Source organism: Chamaea fasciata, unplaced genomic scaffold (genome assembly GCF_029207755.1).
Source record: "Chamaea fasciata isolate MVZ Bird 193981 ecotype frontalis unplaced genomic scaffold, bChaFas1.0.hap1 SCAF_16, whole genome shotgun sequence".
Classification (NCBI taxonomy): domain Eukaryota; kingdom Metazoa; phylum Chordata; class Aves; order Passeriformes; family Sylviidae; genus Chamaea; species Chamaea fasciata.
The window spans coordinates 11,114,173-11,134,055 of NW_027094101.1; the positions used below are offsets into that span (position 1 = coordinate 11,114,173).

The 19,883-nt window shown below is 43.5% G+C and overlaps 1 protein-coding gene across 2 annotated transcripts in view; it reads left to right on the forward strand.

Moving 5' to 3' along the window:
- Positions 1–408: 408 nt before the first annotated feature.
- Positions 409–19,883, forward strand: part of USP7 (ubiquitin specific peptidase 7) — a 70,133-nt gene continuing 50,658 nt past the window's right edge. Inside the window, exon 1 of one of the 2 annotated variants that reach the window (XM_066198548.1) lies at positions 409–902. In XM_066198548.1, coding sequence (XP_066054645.1) covers positions 821–902 — 82 coding nt within the window. In that variant the 5' untranslated portion in view covers positions 409–820. The remainder of the gene's footprint in view (positions 903–19,883) is intronic. The other variant, XM_066198549.1, reaches the window with a different exon arrangement.

A 19,883-nucleotide genomic window follows, 5' to 3' on the forward strand; every position in this document is an offset into this window, starting at 1 on the left:
TCTCGGCCGCAGCGGGCAGCGCAGAGCCGCGGCCTCGGCGCTCCGCACGCAGGTGCCGGCGGCCCTGCGGGGAGGCCGCGGCGGCGGCGCCGGCCGGCCCCTGTCCCCGCCCCTCCGGCCTCCTGGGGCGGCGGCGGCGGCCGCGGCGCTGTTCCCCTCCCTCTCTCGCTCGCTCCCTCCCTCCCCGGCTGCGGGGCTGTTCCCCCTCATGCGGATGTGACATTTCACGGCGTTACCGCAGCCGCCATTTTGAGGCACAGAGCGCTGGCGGCGGCGGAGCGGCAGCAGCGCGCCGGGGCTCGGGCGACGGGGGCGGCCCGCGGGCCGGGAGCGGCGAGCCGGGCGTCGGCCAGCGGCGGTGCCGGGGCGCCGGGGGGGGGCGGGAGGGCACGGCAGGGGCCCCGCGGCGCCTCCCCGACTTCGCAGCGCCGCGGACACCTCGCCGGGGGAAGGGGAAGCGCCGGGCGCCGCCGGGCCCTGACTCCGGGTCTCCCGTCCCCCCCTCCCGGTCCCCTCCCCTCCGGCCCCCGGGGAAGCCGCCGCCCCCGGCCGGTCCCTCCTCCCAGCCCCTTTTCCCCGACCGGGTGCCGCCGCCGAGATTGGGCGAATAGCGAGCAAATACGTGCGCGTCTCGCTGCCTCCGCCGGCGCCCCGCTCCCTACTCGCCGGAGCCCCGCCGCAGCCCCCCGAGCCGGGCGCCCAGTCCCGGCCGCTGCCGAGGCCCCTCCGCTCCTCCGCCCCTTCCCCTCCCGACACAGGCCCGCAGCCCCCCGCGGGAAAGGCCCAGCCCGCCGCTACCGAACCCCAGCCCCTGCCCGACATGAACCACCATCAGCAGCAGCAGCAGCACCAGAAGCCCGGGGAGCAGCAGTTGAGCGAGCCCGAGGACATGGAGATGGAAGGTAAAGCCGGGCAGGGCCCGCGCCCTCAACTCCGCGGAGAGTTTCCCCCTCCGCCCCGCTCCCGGGGCTCGCCCAGCGCCGCGTCCCCTCGGGGCTGCTGGGCCACCCTCCGCGGTAAACATGCTCTGCCCGGGCCGCTCCTGCTGGCCCCGGCACCTCCGGGGCGCGGGGAGCGCTGCCCCGCGGGGCTGCGGGGGGACGCCGGGGAAAGTTGCGGTGCGGGCCCGGGGGAGGCGGCCCGGGGGGCTCCGCAGGAATTCGCACCGCGGGAGGGGGAGGGCGCGGGGGAAGCGCCGCTACAAAAGGAGCCCCGCGCCCCCGGACCCTCGGAGCCTCCCGCCGGCCGTCGGGGCGAGCCGGGGGGGTGTCCGGGGGTCCGGTCAAAGTAGTTGCCGTGGTTCCGGGGCAGCGTTTTGCCTGGGGCGGGCCAAGGGGACGCGGCTGTCGCGGGGCTGCCCGGCGGGGCGGGCGGGCGGGGGGCTGCAGCCCTGCCCTGCCCGGCCGCTCATTGTATGCAGGCAGCTACGCTGCTCGCCATTTTTAATTAACCCTCCTCGGAGGGTTATTTACAGAACCCGCTGCCGGCCGGGCCTGCGCGGGTCGGCGGGCAGCGCTGGCCATGTGTAGCGCCTGCACAGCCCGCGGCCCGCATCCTGCACCGTCATGCAGTTGCGCTGGCTCCATAAAGGAGGCACTACGTTTGCATGTTCCCTACCACCGTCCGGTGTAGTCTCCAGTGGTGCCTTTAGCGGGGCCTTTTTTTTTTTTTCCTTTTTTTTTTTTTTTCTTCTTCTTTTTTTTTTTTTTTTTTTTTTTTGCATTGTGGTGTTGTTTTTGCACGCCCTCCCCTCTTCTGACCAACACCTTCCATCTGAATTCAACGCTGTAAAATTATTTTGGGCAAATGTACGACGGGGTTTTCGTTCCCAAAGGAAGGACGGCCACAGTGAGGTAGCTACTCCTACCGATTGACTTGGAGGTCAAAATCACTCACTACCTAAATATCGTTTAGAATGCCTGGCTGTGAAGATGACAATTCTCATCCAACCGTTTTAGTGAAGAGTGACATAAATACTCGCCAGCACAAGATATTTTGCTTGAAAATGGGACAATCGACTTAGCAAATGTACCTTTCTGCTAAATAATAGCCATTGAAATTGGGAGGAGTGAAGGTGTTTCAGTGGAAGTTTGTCACAGTGACTGGTGAGATTACATTTCAAGATTAGAAGGTCATTACATAAAGCCTGGCTTTTTAAAACATGTGTCTATTTCATACAATACTGGCTAAAACTTATTTACTATCTAAGTTACTCTTCATGTTTGTTTTAGTAAAATCTCCAGATTGATGTTTCTGTACAATGGGAAAAATATACAAAAGGAGGTGATTTAAAATATACCTCCTATTTGTATACATACAAACATTAGCATCTTGTGAGTTACAGTTTCCAGCAGATTGTTTGGTAGTCTTTAGTAATCTGCATTTCTCAGTGTCCTTTTCAAGTCCTTTCGAATGTTGGCTGTATTTACTCTTTTCATTTCGAATTTTGTGGGCTGGATGCTCTACCATGCTAGGCTCATTGTGACATGCTGGACATTTTTGTGCAGTTTAAGGGTGTCCTGAACTTCTCTGGATTGCACCCTCTCCGCCAGTGGGAGTATGGGAGTCCAAAATGCATGCAGAAATCACTGTGGTGGGTGTGAAAATCATGCTGATGGCCACCTCCATTGGAGGGAAGAGTCTCTGCACATGTCAACATAGTGACACTGAGAATTCATCATTGTCTCAGAAATCTATTTGAAATCTGTTAGACCACACACAGCTGATTCCAACTGATGTGACAAAATTGGTAATTTTTGAGACTTTACAGAACTGTCCATTTATGTAAAAACAAAACCAGAAAACTTTAGCCTTTGGAGGTTTATTCCCATACTTGATTTTTCTTAGAGAAACATGTTAATTTTACTGGACTACAGAGATCAGATTATTGCTAACTTTTAATAAAAGTTGACATCATGGGTGTATAATAATTTAATGTGCAAAACAATGTTCATCGTCTTAATATATGGATGTTTGTGCTTTCCTTAGAGATGTTTTCAAGCAGTGAGGAAAAGACTTAATAACATGTAGTTAGCTTAATTTTAACGTGCAGAGAGCAGTATTGGATGCCATTCTTCAGTGAATGATCACATTAGATTTAGGAGGCATGTGAAGAATGCACAGTGGAAAATTGCACATCTTGATTTTAAATTACTTGAAGGTTTGCTTAGTCCGTGTACAGCTACACTAGATGAACAATTTTTAAAGAGTGAAATAACATTTTCAGATGTAGTAATCGAAGTGTGGAATTAAACTTTTCAGGGTTGAATCAGTTATGGTATTTGTTTGCTCTCATGTCCCTGTTTTTTCCCCTCCTCTTTCCCTTATGATTAATTTACTCTTCCTTGATGACCTTATGGACACTCTGTGTAAATGAGAGTACTACTGGACAGGGCTTTTGGACTTCACAAGGGATGAAGACATTCTCTCTAGAAAGAAAAATTAATCTCTGCATCATGAAGGAAAGCAGCAGTGACAGCGCTGGTGAGGGCCGGGTACCTGCTCAGCAGGACCAGGCTGATGCAGCCTCCCTGCTTGCAGCACTCACTGTAATGCTCTTGTGTTACCAGCCATCCCTTGGTGTATTTAGTCCTGTCACCTGTGGGTGTTGGTGATCAGCTTTACCCTTACTGGGTGATACATGGACAGAGAAAGTTTAAATGTCAGAGCACTGTAGGGGTTGTGTCCCTGTGGCTGAAGGCAGCTGCTTCCCAAGCTGAGGGGACACCTGGACGTCACAGTGTTTGCTGCTGCTGGTTGTCTGCTCATGTGCCACACCAGCAGCTGGCCTGCTGCACCTCCCTGTGACTATTGCAGACAAAGTGGGGGGTTAAAATGCAGTTCAGGTTGTTATTGGGTTCACCCTGCAGCCCCATTTACTGTTGTGTGGATGTGGTGGGGGTTTGGCACTGGGGCAGGAAGGATGCCGACAGTTACCTGGCCAAATTCTGTCACTGGTCCTGGATTCCGTGTGCACCCTTCATTTATTCCCTGCTGCATAAAAGCATGTGATTCTGGCTGCCTTGGCTGCCTTTGGGCCGAAACAGAGTGGGAGTGTGCAGATGAGCCGTTGGTGCCTGGGTGTTAGATAAATTAACAGTTTGGGGTGGTGATTAGTAAATTATCCTGTGGAAATTCTGCAGAGTTTATTTGTATGCTAAATAAGTTTAGTGGAAGAAATATTAGTTTTTTCTGTACTGTAAGTAGGGTGTGTAGTTTGCTTTATCATGCAAAGAATTAGGGCTCTAGTGTTGCTAGTGAGTTGCTCTATAAAGTGAAATTGAATCCAAGTCTGATACTTTATATATGCTTCCTCTGTAACATCTTCTCACAAATGTGTGCGCTTCAAAGAACTCAGCTTAATACAAATCTAGTTACATGTTGCACAGAGTTCTTTCATGAAAAGTCTCATTTGCAGTTTAAAAACTGTAAGTTTCTCTTGTTTATAATTTGTTTTTTTTTTTTTTTTTTGGTAGTTTCAGCCTCTGCCCATAGTTCCATAGGTACGTGTGTTTCTCATTAGGGAAGTTTCTTCCCTGAAGCAGCCAGCACAGGCTTAGCAACACAGTGTAACAGGCAGGGAACATGCAGTCACTGATAGGTAGTTCAGGTTGCACACTTGTGTTCTGTCCTTGTGACAGCTCTGCAGCCTCTCAGGCAAATGCCATCTTTTAAGTTTTCCCTTAGTTTGGGCAATTTAAAGTTGAGACTTGAATTGCAGGTTAAATGGTGCAAGATATGTACCAAAAAACCCCAGGAAAAACTTGACGTGTCTGTGTGTATGTGAAAAGTTTAAAATCACTGTTTTGCAGTTTTCATGAGCTGAAAGTTTATGCTCTTCACTCATTCCTGTTTTGCTCGTTACTGACAGAATTTGCTAGATTTCAGACCCAGTGTGGAATACTGGTCTCAAATACTTAACTTATTTTTGCCTATCTTCTAAATGCTTGCTTCCCTCTCATATTTTGTCCTCATTAGTATTCTCAATTCCTGGCAATTTAATATCATTTGCATACATAACCCAGTGTACACTTCTTTTTCTGCTTTCTTCTGTGCCTTCCTCCTGAAGGCCTGTATCCCTCTTTTTCCCTGCACTCCTTTACTGTCTTCTAGGTTGCTGTTAGCCAGGTGGTGATAAAATGGGGCTGTGTGTTTGAGAGGAAAATATGCAGACTAATTTCATTATCCAGCTGTGGATATCTACTTATTTATGTGTTCTTCCTGCCCCTTCACCTCTCCAGCATTTTCCACAAAATAGATGATGGTCAAGCGACGGAATATAAAAATGCTGATGCAGTGGACAACAAGCAAAATTAGGTTAATTCTGGTGTTTTACCTAGTGCAGAGTACCAGGCCTGGCCTCTTGCTGCCAGTAATGATCATGTTTGGTAGCTCTGGAAACAGCTTGCTTGGCCTTGGGAGAAGATGTGCATTGGATCATTCTCAAGTAGCCCCTTCATGCCAGCCAGGAAAATGGCCTTGGTGGCTTCTGAAGAATACAGGCTATGTCTGGAGCTCCTTCTGTGCATTCTCCATACACTGTTCTCAGTAAGTTGTAAGCTTTAGTAAACTCTCTGCGAAGGAGTGGGAATAGTGGAATAGTGGAGAATGTGTGCGAACTTTAGAGGGAAGTGCAGATCTCACAGTGCTCAGGATGAGCTGGTGTATCTCAGACTTCCTTACAGCACTCCAGTTGTTCCATGCTGTTGACTGAATTCGGAAGTGGCTAAAACTGCTCCCTATTGTTCCTAGGGAGTTCAACAAAGCAAAGGAGCAAGCTGTCAAGTTGTGTGAGGAGAAGTAATAGGAGCCCAAAAACTTTAAAAAAGCAGGTGAAGATAGTTGTTTAAAGCTAACTGAATCAGTTTCATTGCTGCAAAGTAATTTATCACAAGAGAATCTGAACAGTGCATCCAGCCTGTAGCAGTTAAACCAGTTTAACCAGTACATCTTGCATGACATCATTTGATATTTGGGGTAAGGGTGAAAATGAACTGGTTTAAAGCTTGTGAAGCCTCCAATTTTTCTTGAATGGTAATGAATTTAAAATAGGGGATTGTTTGCTTTAGTTTATGCTTTGAGGTGTCTCAGAGCAGTTGCTGTTGTTTGACTTTGTATCTTGGGGCTGTAGGGCTTAGGGCTGTTGATTGTGAAGGAGTAAAATATTGAGTGGCTTGCAATACAAGTTATTAGTAATCCATAGCGAGTGTGCTTTTTCCCCTGAAATACATACCTATATTAGTATATTCAAAATCTACTACATACTGATTTGATATTACCAGCAACAAGGTTAACAGTTACTAAAAGGTATTCTGACAATTATACACGGGGCTGGAGACGGGCTATCTTATTTGTCAGGTTATTAAATATATAGTGTTGTTTTCTGAAACATTTCCATTGGTCACTTAATGTGTTTTGCTGTGGTGGTTATAGCATTTTAATTTCATAGAGTAGCAAAAAGAGTGAAAGTGCATCTAATCAGAGGCAATGGCTGTAGCATGATCTGTATTGTTGCAGGGTTAGACTGCAACATTTTAACATTTCTGCTAATCCATTTATTTTTCATCTTGCTTTGCTGATTGCAGTAAAACTATTTTTATAAGTTCAGAAACATTGAGTAGGGTTTGAATGACTTGCCAGCAAAATGAAGCCTGGTGAGCTTGGAAATAATCTTGTTCTGACTTTGATTTGCCTTGATTCCCTAGAAGGCTGAGATTTTGTCCCCTAGAAATAATTAATTAGGCTTTCGGAAATTAGTAGATGGATTTTGAAAATATTGTGCTGACTAATTCCAGTTTGGGGAAGACAGTGTTAGTCTTACTGTAGTGTCTAAAAATCTTGGGGAGTCTCTTCAGAATTTAAAAATATGTTTGAAAACTGTTTTATATTTGACTTGTTATGATCTAGAATGTCATAATTTGATTGTCCAGTGTAACAGCATGGGCATATTTGTTAGGCAAAATGAATTAAAAATGTGGTGATTAAGTGATGAATTTTGAAGAAACTTTAATTCCATGCTGTAATCAATACAGCATAGCTCAGTTAGTGTTTTTAATTGCTCTTTGACAGCTGTTTTAATCATTACCAAAATAAGTCATTCCTGACCCATATAACGGTGAAGATTTAAGCAAAACCATCATGCTCTGTAGCATCAATGTCTTAGGAGAACAGGATGTTCACTCTCTGCAAACTTGAGTTCCCTCTGACTGCAGCTGTGAACTGAGCTCCAGAGTGATGCCACTCAGAGAAGGTGTGCCAGGAGCATCCTGCTTAAATTGGGGAAGGAAAAACACTGTTCCCTCAGCCTGTTTTTGCATATGTGCTGGTGTGTGGATCCTGAACACCATCAGCTTCTCTGCACCACAACCAGCCCTTGGCTGGCACCCCAAACCACGTTGCAAGCCAGAGGAAGACAATGTGGATATGAGCTGGAATGTCCTGTAAGGAGAAAGTTCAAAATAGATATATTTTTTTTTAGCAGTACTGCAGTGTTTTGCAGCCTGGGAGAGGTGATGAGTTTTTTTAATATAGTCACATCTCTTTGATATGAAACATAAAACTGCTTGGAAACAGAACTTGGAGCTTTATATGTTGTGTGTTAAGGGGTTTAATGCACTCCAGTAGAACTTGATTAAAATGCAGAGATCTGTGAAAATTATTAAGGTAATTTTTCATAATTTCCCTTTTCCTAGTGTAAATAGCAAAGAATGTGTAGGAGTATCATTGGTGTTCACTGAGCTCTAATCTTGATCATCTGATGATTTCACAAGGTGCAATGTAAGGATGTTTTTTAAGAATATGGCATCTCCAGCTGTGCGTGTGTGTTTTGGTAAAGGTCTAAGGACAGTTCTAAATGTGTATCCTAATATAACAATTGGATGAATTTCTGCCATGTTTGAAGAAAGGAATGGTTGGGTATTCCCACAGCAGAGATTTTCCTTCAGTGAGTTTTCTAATGTTCCTGATACTGTTCAGCAGAACCTAGGTGGAGATTTTGATAGTAGTGTGAGAGTACCTATTAAAACTTGGTGATGGTTTTAAACTCCAAATACAACTTAGCAGGTTAATATTCTTTCTGATAAATAGATCAGGCATTAGTGGTGTAAATTGATTTAATAAAATGCCTACTCAGTGAATTAAAAATGTACAGACATTACATCTATCTTTAGTAGATTAGGTAATAAGGGCCCATTATGGATCTGGTCCTGACAGGCTGCCTCAGCCCCCTGTATGACTTGCTGTTTAGCACTATGCAGTTTTTGGGCAGTAACCTGTTGCATTTTTTAGTCTTGACAGTCTCTGATTGCTGGAAAAGAATGAAGAGATTAAGAAATGTTTGGAGAGTGAACATTATTTTTTTTTATTTTTATGATTTTCTTCTTCCCCACCATGTAAAATGCATATTGTCTCAGTCAAGGTGGAATTCTGAGTCCTAGTACGGGGCCATGGTGATTTCTGCATCATCATTGATTTTTTTCAAGACCCAAGATCGCTTCACTTGGAGGTGGGGCAGAACTTGGATTCTCCCTTCCTGCTCACAAATCCAGACAGTTCTCTTGTGCAGCTGCCTCTGCTGCTCAGTAGTTGTGAGATGTGTCTCAGTTACTTATCACCAGATATTTCTGGTAACCACAGTCAGGTAACAATTTTTAGGCACAAGTTTTCCTTCAGAGTGTATTTTAATTCTTCCAGTTAGATAAATGGTTAATTTGCTTCTTTTACAGGTGTTGGAGCTGGCTGGACACTCACATGCTGCTGTGTGGGTATACAGACTTCAGGTCCTAAGACAGTGTGAGATGTGCTTGTTGTAAAAGGAAACTTGCTTAAGCAGAATCTGTGTGAACCTTTTATTGTTCATTAAATCAAGCTAAGGATGAGTTAGATTTCCTTCTTTCTTGGGAATAGCAAGGAATTGACCTCTTGTAAGGAATTTTTCAGCTGGTTAAGTGTTAGTTGCTTAATAATATCAAGGGGTGAACCTAATTCTGGAGAACAGGAGAAACTATTAGAAGTTTGAACACAGGGATAACTCAAATGTGTCTTTATATTATATGAATTAAACAGTGGGTCACAAGGCACATGCAAAACCCTCCCTACTAGTAGCAATTAGAGTAGTGGTATTTCACAATTTTCATCTGCTTTCCTTCCCATTCTTCCTGTGTGGCTTTCACCTCCTCTATTTCAGTCTGACTGTTTCAAATACTTCTCACAGTCTTGCATCAAAAAACCAGTCCCCTTAAAAGCTAATATAACACTTAGTAATATTTCTGTCATGCCACGAAGGTAACCATAACCTTAAGTGTTGGGTTTTTTCTTTTCTATTTTTCTTCTTTCTAAAAGAGTCCTTATGGTTGAGGATTTAAAAATAAGCAACAGTAAAATCAACCCCAAATCTGCCAGAACTAAAAACTGACTAATTCTTTAAAAGTAGTTTATTCTGAAAGTTTAACCACAGAATTTTATAATAATTGAGTTTTTTCTTCAAATATACTGCTTCAAAATTTTTAAATATTTCCTTATCCTGAGCAGATTTGTCTTGTTTTTTCAACTGATTTTGTTCATCAGGCTAATACCTGTGCCCTGGAGTGTATCACCCAAAGCAGGAGAGAGGGCTGCTGTGGGAAGGATGTGGTCTCTACTGGAAAGGATTCTTGTGGCTTCCCTCTGAAGGAGGGAAAGCTGTGAGGCTCCTTTGCTTATCAGCAGAGCTCTGCTGGGGAAACCCTCTTGATTTTGATAATAGCAGAGATTAATGGGAAACTAATTAGAAAGTTGCACAACAATGGACCTCGTTGTGCCTGTGTCAGGTACCTGTTGATAAGCCATGACTGTTGTGTCCCCTGTGCTTGGCTGGAGATGAGGAGTCACACCCAGGGGCTCTTCAGACCCTGCAGCTGAGCAGGAGCTGAGCTGCCTCTGGGCTCTAGAGGTGGGACTGAGCCTCTTGGCATTGCCACTGAAGAAAGGTCTGTGGAACCTCAGCATCTGTCTTCAGACCTTTAAACTCGGGATAAAAACACTTCAGCTTTATTGGTCAGTGACCTCTCTTGCTGGATTAAGAAAACATTCCAACTAATTCTGTAAGACCTTTCAGCATCCTGCAGCTACAGTGAACTGAGTGCAGTGAGAGCCCATGCCTCAAGTGGTTCTCCTCAGCATGTTTATCTGTTTGTTGTCTTTCAGATCTTACATACCCCAGAAGTGTTTGTGTAAATCTGTATTCCAACTAATAAAGATGAATAAAAATATAGATATTTTATGCTGCCTTTGAAGAACAAAACTGTGGTCAAATCCAAGAATAGTATGTGATTGCTTGAAGTAAAGCCTACTCAAGGTCTGAACATGAGCCATGGGAACCTTACTTATCCAAATGCGTAAACACTTGCTTTTGCTGGAGAAGTTGTACCAGTAGCACTGAAGTCAACACAGGCTGCAACTTGAAGGCCCATTTTGTTAAGATTATTATTATTGTTACCTGGCTTTTGCTCAAATGAGTCCAGCAGAAGCCCACTGAGCAGGTGTGTGCGCTTGACCTCTCTGGAGCCAGAGGCATCTCCCACATCAAGGAATCTCTGACTGGTGCAGTGTCAGGTGGCTGTGCGGCAGTCCGGCTGAGAATAATGCCTGCAAGAAAGACAAGCTTAACCCAAAATTGAGCACGAGCTGCAGGGAAGGTCCTTGATTTTGGTCTGGGCACCAGACTTCATTATGTCAGATGACTTTTACATGCTGCTGAAAGCCAGAGAAGAGTTGTGTCTAGTTCACTTGAACATTGCTACAGAGAAGAGGTTGTCTTCTAGAGCAGGTTTTTTTGACCTCTGTGCTTCCCTTTTGCCTCCTTGCTCATAAGAAGATGAATGAAGAGATCTGAATTTACAATAGCTTCCTTATTTTGTGTATATTTTTAGCCTAGCTCAGTTCACTGGTCTGCTTTATTGTTTGGCCCCACAGACAAGTGGATCAACTTCACTGAGGAGGCAGGAGGATGAGGAAATTCTTAAGCCCTTAATGGCTTCTGTAACTTGTTTTTAAAACATACCCAAGACCCTTTATTGAGCACCTGGGCCTGTCTCGCCCAAGAAATGCATTGCAGGGCTGTAGCAAAGTTCCAAATGTATAAAATCCAAGTTTACTGAGCTTTTAGTGCAGACACATGGTTTTAACATTATAAAAATTGAATGCTGTTCAGATGCAAACCACTTCTGGGGATGAAATTGTTCCTATTACAGGTCTGCTTCTGAATGTCTTTACTTCTATTACTTTTTTTTTTTCTTCCCACAAGGGTATTCCTTGTAGCTTAATATAGTTTCTTGCATTTTCCGGCTTGGAGATACATCTGAAGGGTCTTCAGTTTTTTCACCTGTACAAAGTGGGTTATTATTTCCTGATTCAAGTACATATTAAAAGTCAAACAGTTACCTAATCTAAATTATAAATTTAAATGTTAATATCAATTATACATTTAAATAATAATTTGAATTAAATTATTATCTAAATGTATTTGTGGGGGTTGTAGTCTCCTGTCCAAGTTGTCTTTTTGTGTGGGATAAAAATTTCCAGCTTGCATTGAGACCTGGAGTTGGTGTTTACTGCAGCTGTTTGATCAGCCAAGGTTCCTGCCCAGTGTAATGGTACTAATTTAAACAGGAGACACAGATTTCTGTAATATGGTTGGATAATAAAGGTTTTTAACAGGTGTGTTAGAAGCAGAGAATTTCTGAGTTAACCTGCTTCCTGATCTGGAAAGTTTGCAGAAGAAGATGCATGAAATTTCTGTCATTTTGAATTCATCTTAAAGAGTGCCTATTGCTATTAGCATCACATTCACAGGTTAGGCCTAAGAAGGTAAAATTGGCTTAGAACTGATGAGCTTAATTCTAGACAGGGTCTAGTTAGCAGAGCTGGAGCAAAATGTTGGCAGAGATTACCTGGGCTAATGCTAATTTTTGATCTCTCATTTTTAATATACCTTGCAATGCACATTAACCACCTCAGATGCATGCTTTATTAAATCAAAGGATGGGTGTACAATTGAAGTATTTAAAATCTTGGCAGCATACAGCTTTGTAAATAGATGTTTGTGTTTTCTGGAGTAAGAAATTTTTTAAAGTAAGTGGAGATGCTGAGCAATTAAAGTCGATTTCCACCCTAAATATGGACCGTTGCCTTCTGTGAGAAGCTTGTTAAACTCTGTGTTGTAAACCCACTGCTGGTGATGTGCAGTTTTGATTTCTACATCATGCTCAGAAATTTGGGGAGGGGTTATTAATTTAGTAACTTGCTTCTCCTGTGGGGATGTACTGTACCCCATTGCAGTCCTGTACCTGACAGCACTTCCTTCCTGGAGGGCCATCTCCCAGCTGGGTGACCTATTGGGATACACCAAAGGTAGAGAGGAAGGGCTGCCTTGGGGTGAGAAGATTTGAAAATAGATAACTGCTTCCAAAAGAGAAATGTGCCCTACCTCCTGGTCCAGTTCAGAAGGGCACCTGGAGAGGTGGGCATGCCTTGTTCTTGGCTGCAGCGTTGTCTGGGTGCTCCTTGGTGCTCCCTGAGCAGAGAAGAGGCTGGAGGGGTCCCTGCTCCTTTTTCCTGCTGCCACTGAGAAAGAAGATGGTGTGTTCACTGCCTGCCAGGCAGGGAGTGCTGCCAGCACTTGCTAACATGGAAATTTTAGTGGTATATGTTCCCTTCAGAAGTTCAGCTTATATTCAAAAGATAGCTTTATACTTGGCTGTGTTGAGTGGGCTTGAATTTTCTGGGAGCTGGAATGCTTCCCTCACCTTACTGTTTTTCTTTCCCATATTAGTTCACTCACCAAGATCTGTGACTCTAAGTCCAGAATAACTCTAGTAAGTCCATGGAACTGTAGTGGTTGAATGTGTGCAGCTGCCTCTTTGGTCTGCAGAGAAATTTGGTTTGTCTCTGTAATCTTCAGGAGCAGCAAAAGCTATTTTAAGGTGCTATTTTAATGGTAGTCAGCACCTGAATATACCTGAATAATTTGATTTATGGCCTACCCAGATTGCTTAATCACTTTCTGTGTTGTAAGATTTGGGAGAAAATACAAATTGCTGTAGATATGCCATTTGTAGTGGTGAGAAATACCTTCTCCTTTCTACCGAGTTCTACCAGCTCTTTGAGATGTGTTTTTTCAAGCTATGATAATAAAATACAAGGATTGGAGTTAAGTTGTTCAAGCTCTGCTGAAGTGCATGTTACCATTTAAAAAAGTTTATAGAGCACCAGTGAGAGCAGGAGCCAGCAGTGGCAGGAACAGCTCTTGTGTGCACATCATGTACCTGCCAAGGTTTTCACTCTCCTCTCTGGATTTCTGAACAAAACTCAAAAACTGAAAACCCTTAATGTGCCAGAACTCATGCTTTTTGTCTCCTGGTTTTCTCTGTTTCTCCCTGAAGATAAAGCATCATGAAGGTTATGGGCCTGTGTAAGCACGGATTCTGGTTGATGGATGTTGAGAAACTGTATTGCTGGCACTTGGATTGCTGATCCTGTTCAAGATCTGGCCAGACCAAGTACATTAGTATATGAAATAAAATGTAGGGTGATTTCTTTAATCTCAGATAAAGTGTTTATGTAAATCAAGTATTACAATAGTAGTGTCAGTAATAGTAAAATAACCCTGAATTCTGTAAATAATACAATACGACTGTTTCTGATTTAGTCCTCACTTACAGAACAGGAAGTGTGAAAGCTGTATCTTTGTTGAGCCAATTTGCATAGTTGTTAAAACTGATAAAAATCTCATGGAAACCCTGCACATCCAGCAGACTTTTTCCTCTAAAAAAAAGGTCATAATTGTCCCTAGAACAGCAGTTGTAACATGCAGTTAATGCAGTGCAGGCAGTGCTGTTGGCTAGAACGAGTTTGTCACTCCGTGCTGGTTCTTAACCTCAGCTGCAGAGGGATGCCAGGATTCTGCTGGAGTGCTTGGGACCAGTGTCTTGAGTTTGTCTGCACGTGTGCAAATGCATGGGGGCTGCATTTACTGGTAGGTGTGGGATAATCTTCCTCTTCCCCAGTAGCTGGAGCTCAGCAGTCAAGTGAAAGTTCCCTGTACAGCTCAGCAGGGTGAGTTCAGAATTGTGCCTGAGAATGAAGCTTGCAGGGGTTGGGAGTGTGCTCAGACTTCAAGGCTGCTGGATTATATTCAGACAGGGAATAAGCACTATTGGCATTGAAATCCTTACAGTTGTAGCCTTTCCGTTTGCTTGAGAAATTTGTGGAGTTGATTTGCAGAAAATACTGGAAATACCCATCGCTCCAATTAGAACCCCAAATTTGGCTGTGAACACTGTATGTGTTAGGTATGATGGCAATAGAAAAAGCTAAAACCAGGTGCCTGTAAGTTAATTGAAAGGTGTTTCTCTTTGTTCTGGGGTCATTTATTCTGTATCAGCACTTCGAAGTAAATTTTTTAATTTTCAAAGAAGAGAGGGTGGCACTTGCAGTGTTTTGAACACGGAAGGAGCACCTTTTTGTCTTGCATGGTGCAACCCAGCAGTAGTGGATATGGTGTTTTTCCTGTGTGTGCAGCCTGGGCCTTGGGATGCATTGCCTCTCTCCTGCAATTCAGCTGCAGGTGGCTAAAATCCCATGGCCCTGCCTTGAGAAGGGCAGTACGGGGAGATCCTACAGCTTGATAGAAGTTTTCTGATAAAATCCCAGAGATCCCTAGCATCCCACAGATTATCATCTAGATATTTAGTGATATATCTTGTTTACCCAGATTGTCCAAGTCCAAGTGAGACAGAGATGCACTCCCCGTCTCCGTGTCTGTGTTTCTCTTTTTGGTCTTGTGGGGTTTCTTTGATCCTAAAGTTTGCTGAAAATGCATCAATAATAAAACATCCACAGGGACATTAAAATACCTGAGCTTGGCCATATGAATTAAGAGTTTATGTTTATTTTAACATTTTTATGGTCAAAGGATGTAATGGGGGGAAAAAGATACATCTGCTAGGTAAAAATCTTGACAACGTGTGTGTCTGATGAGGTTTGTGTACAAGCTTAAACAGGTAAAAACTCCTGTTGCATGTGCACAGATAAATTTCCTGTTGTGTAGTTTAGCTGTTTGGAGTATGCCAGTGTTGTGTTACCACCCCGATGAACACAGCACTGCCACTTGCAGCCACCTGGTTTCTGTAGGTAAAATAACTGAATATTCTTTCAAAGGGGTCGGTTTTGTTCTTTTGCTGGTTTGAGAGCAGCTTCTCTTCCCTGATAACCTCCAGCAAAATAACCACTGAAGTAACCATTCTCTTTTCAGTCCCTGTCTATTTTATCTTCTCCTTTTTAAAAATTGTCTTTTATATCTCTTCTTATTCTTTATTGCAAAGGCACAGTGTGTCCCTTTCTTTCAGAGATAAAGTTTCCCCTTCCGGAAGGGATAACAGTTGCAGTTAAATTATTACTGTCTCTAGTAATTCTTAAATCCTGCTCTAATTCCAACTTTGACCAGTAACATCTGGAGCTTATTTCAGGTTTGGGTCAGACCTGACTGTAATGGCATTTAAATTGGAACTCTCTGGTTCAGTTAGTTTAATGAATAAAACAATTAGTCGCTTTTGAGTGAAAACCGTACAAATAATGCACATTAATTGCAGATACTTCTTTTCTTTATATGTACTTCTCTTTCTTCAGCAAGATCTCTTAAATCATGTCTTCTCTGCTTCTGAAAGAAGGAGCATCCTTATGTCTTCTTAATTGATTTTTTTTTGGTGAAAAAGGTCTGGAGCTAAGAAGTGCCAGGAATTGCATACTAGACAGTTTGTGGTGTACCTCTGTGTTTGGGTTTATTTTTCCCTTGTTCCCTGTGATCCACTGCCATGCACTATCCCATGCTCACACCCCTTCAAGGAAAACTCTTAGCAGTTTTAAAGAATGGAAAAGGAGTCCAGGAAAAAGAGAGGCAATGAGGATCCAGTCGTGGGGAGGACAGCCAAAAAGAATCTGCTTTTGTGTGCTCCAGAGATATACTCCAAATAGTGAGAGCATTTGTGGGGTAGAAGTTGTAGCAGGAAATGTGAATGGACTAACTGGAGCAAAAGAAGTGAGTGGTGAGGGTTTCTGTCCCAGCTGTGTGTGAGGTTGCAGTGGCTGCTGATGACACAGACCACAAAATGCTGCATTATTAGAGAGAAAAAAACAGGGTGTGGAGTAAACTTAAGGGACTTTGGGTTGTCCTGAGACAAAGGAAGAATCGTTCATCATCAATAGAATAAAGAATTTGAGATACAGCTCAGTTCAGTGGTGGTGTTTATAGCAGCTTCTAGCACGAGGCAAAGCAGGGAGGCAGTAATCAATTTTGGAAGTCCTCAAAATTTGCATCAGGTGAGTGGCACTAGCAGTGGAGTGAAAATAGAAGTAGCTGGGAAGATTTGCCAGAAAGAATAGAGTGTTGAGATTGGGAGTGTATTTCTGGAATCAGGGTGTTCTGCAAAGCATAAGAAAGTTGTTGCTCATTGAGTGACACGCAGCAGCCAACTGTCCTAATATGTGCTTTCAAGTCTGTTTTGTTGACTTTATGTTCCAAGAATAATTGACCAGAAAGCTATTGAAATACTGTCTGAGGATTTGGCTTATGAAACAAAAACTAAATGTAATATGTAGTAAGAAAGTAAATATGCAACAAACATGTGAGCAGTGAAATGCAATTTCCTCTTCAGAATGTATTTCTGGTGAAAAATGTGCTAATTATAACTGCTGCCACATGTGAAGTAACTCGGTTTTCCAGACAAAAAGGGGAAGAATTTTGACCAACTTGCTTTGTCTCCCTTTACAAGAGGGAACTAATTTGGGTGATTATTTGGGATGGTGACACACCAGGACATTACCAAGAGCACTGAAATATCCAAGAGCCCCACCATATACAATAACCTCCATCAGAAACATGATTATCCCTCCACCCCTGCCATTCGATTGCTCTTTAAAATGAAATGGAAATTAAATTACATAGGTGTGAGGTCTTCCTTCTTGAATGCACCTCTCATATTTCTGTTTCTGAAACAGTTGTTTTCATGAACCATGTAGTTTTGAAGTTTGCAGCTGCAGGTGTTACTGTATGAGGTGCAGGGTTCAAGAAGCTCTGTCTGTGATACAGTTCTAAAAGATTGCTGATTTAAAGGTGTTGCAGTGTATACCAGTAGGTTCTTCTTTACTTTTGTTTGTATTACAAATTGCTCAGGTTTGAAGATCTGAATTTGGCTGCGCCTGTGGAGGAGTACACAGCAATTCCTTTGCCTCATGGATTTCGGTGTGTTTGCGTTAGGATTTGGAAAAGCAAGTTAGCCTCAAAATCTGTATATGGCTGGGTCTGTATACTGTTTTCTCTAGAATACAAAGTGTAACTTCATTCCTGATTGTGATTGCTTGACTAACAGGCCTTGGGAAGCAGGGACTTGGTGCCGTGGTCCCATGGCAGCCTGTTTGGCACCAGAACAGCTGGTTGGCTATTTAACACTGAATAGTTAAACAGGAAAAGCTTTTTCAGTCACTTAAAAGTTTTCTTTTGTTTTCAGTAAGAAAAGAATGCGACTCAAAATTGCTGACAAAGAAAAGTGATAGAATTGTCAGTGGAGTGCTTAACTGAGGATTATAAAGTTCTCCTGCTGCATTCTTTTAAGAATTCCATGGTAAAGAGTGGAGACTGACACCCGAGATTCCATCCAAAACAGTTTTTCAGCTGTGTTATTTGTTTGAAGGAAGTTGTTCTCCATGTAGACAGTATTAAATAATTAACACTGTTTAGTGCTAATTTTGGTGTCTGCTAACATTTGGATGTTTTCAGTACAGTAACTTTCATCTTCAAAGCAGTAAAGTGAAGCTGATCTTCAGAACATTTTACAACAATAATCAGCTCTTTCTTAGAGCCTAAGTCATAATTTTCTTGCATTAACACTTGGGGGTAGAAAGGTTGCTGTCAGAATGGAGAAGGAAAAGAAAGGTTAAATCTTAGTTAAAAGGAATGCTGAAGAAAGTGTAAACTGCTTTGGGATTTAATGGTTCTGTTGCAGAGACTGAGGAAAACTCTTGGATCAGTGCTCGGTTAAGGCTTCTAAAATTATTTTAATGATTGCTAACGTTCGTGCTACAAAGTAGAAGAAAGCAGCCACATGGCAGATGATTCAGTAGATTAAGGCTGGCCAGAAATTTATTGGCTGGGGTTTCTTGGGAGTGTCTAGACCCCAAAATCTTTCTGGAGACTCAGTCAGAATAGGGACACTGATGGAGGGAAGGGGATTTCCAGATGGGATCGGGATGGGGTAAACCACCCCAGTCTGCTCCGTGGGGCACCAGCCCTGAGCCTTTTTCATCTTCAAGGCGGGGGCATCACCAAATCTCCTGTCCCTCTTCCATGCACAGTCATTCTGTGTTCCTCCTCTTCCTTCAGTGACGCTTTTGTAGACCGTGGCACAGTGCTAACAGGCAAGGCTGAAAAATTGAGCTTACTAAGGAACAACCTCCAAAGCTCCTGGGAGCCATGTCTTTTAGGAATTTGGGAAGCTGGTGGAGAGTAGAACTCGAAAGTGTGTGTATTGGAGAACAAGAAAGCTTCTTTTCCAGATCATCTTATTTGAAAAAATGAACGGTTCTTGTTTTGCTTATTTTGCAGTTGTTAATTTTAGATGAGAGCGTAATTACTTGTTAGTTACATCAAAAACAAACGTTAAAACTAACCTAAAATGTCGATTTCTTTTTTTGTAGTAGGAGTCTCTTAAAATCATGGTTTACTATTATGCTTGAAATGTACCTGTAACTAAACACAGTGAAAAGTGAATTTCAGTCGAAAATAATGATTTTGTCAGCAGTGCTCCCTGCGTGGCTGGCAGGAAGCAGTAAATGTTCCTGTGTTACCAGGCAGTGCACGTGTGCACGTGTATCAGTTCACATAAAGGACTTAACAAAACAACCTCAAACCTCAGGCCTTGAATGGTTTAATTGTTGTTGTCGTTTTCCCCACGGTTAATCTACACTTGTAAAAGCGACCCTGATGTGAGGTTAGGATTTATCAGCACCGGGCACCCCACGCTAATTGGTTCAGCTCTGCATTTCACTGCCTCGGCTCTTCCTCAGAGCAGGAGGAAACTCACCTGGGCGAGCAGGGCTCATCCTGCTGCCAGCCCCACACTGCCTGGGTGCTTCTCCGCAGCTGGCAGTGTTTGTCCTCAAGTAGAAGGGAAGCATGCCTTTTCCTTCGTTTTGAAGGAAAAGTGCCAAACACTTTGGCAATAAGCAGTTTTTTCTACAGTAAAGTCTTATAGATTCTGCAAAACTGTGTTCTCAGTCAAGAATTTCAGGGGTGTTTTTTTTTGTTGTTGTTGTTTTGGTTTTTTTTTTTTTAATACTTTAGGCTAGCAACAGGGGTTTTTGTTTGAATGTTCAAAAGTTCCTTATGGAAACCCTGAATATTTGCATAGGATTAGCCACTGTGGATTGAGCAAAAATTGTTTAACCTGGTGTGTTGAGGTCTGTCAGTGGCAGATGCTGATGTTAAAACACGAGTGCAGGGGAGGGATGGCGAGTTCCCTTCCCTGCTGTGCACACCCCGAGGGTGTCTGAGCCTGGCCACGCTGCCTCTGTACCTTTTCACTGGTCCTCACAGAATCTTCTTCCATTCACTGCATCGCCTTTGGAAGTGAACTGGGAATAATGAATGCTTTGTGCAAGTTCACTGTGCTGCTGCATTTGGAGCGCTGAGCGCAGCCTGGTTAATGGCCTTGCTTTCCTCCTCCATCTTGAAAAGGTAGCTGGGAAGTAAAGAAGTTACAACAAGGAAAATAAAGATGGTACAAGGTATCAAATGGCTTTTTAGTGATATTGACTGAGTAGATTAGGAAGGGTCCTGGATAACTGAGGAAAGA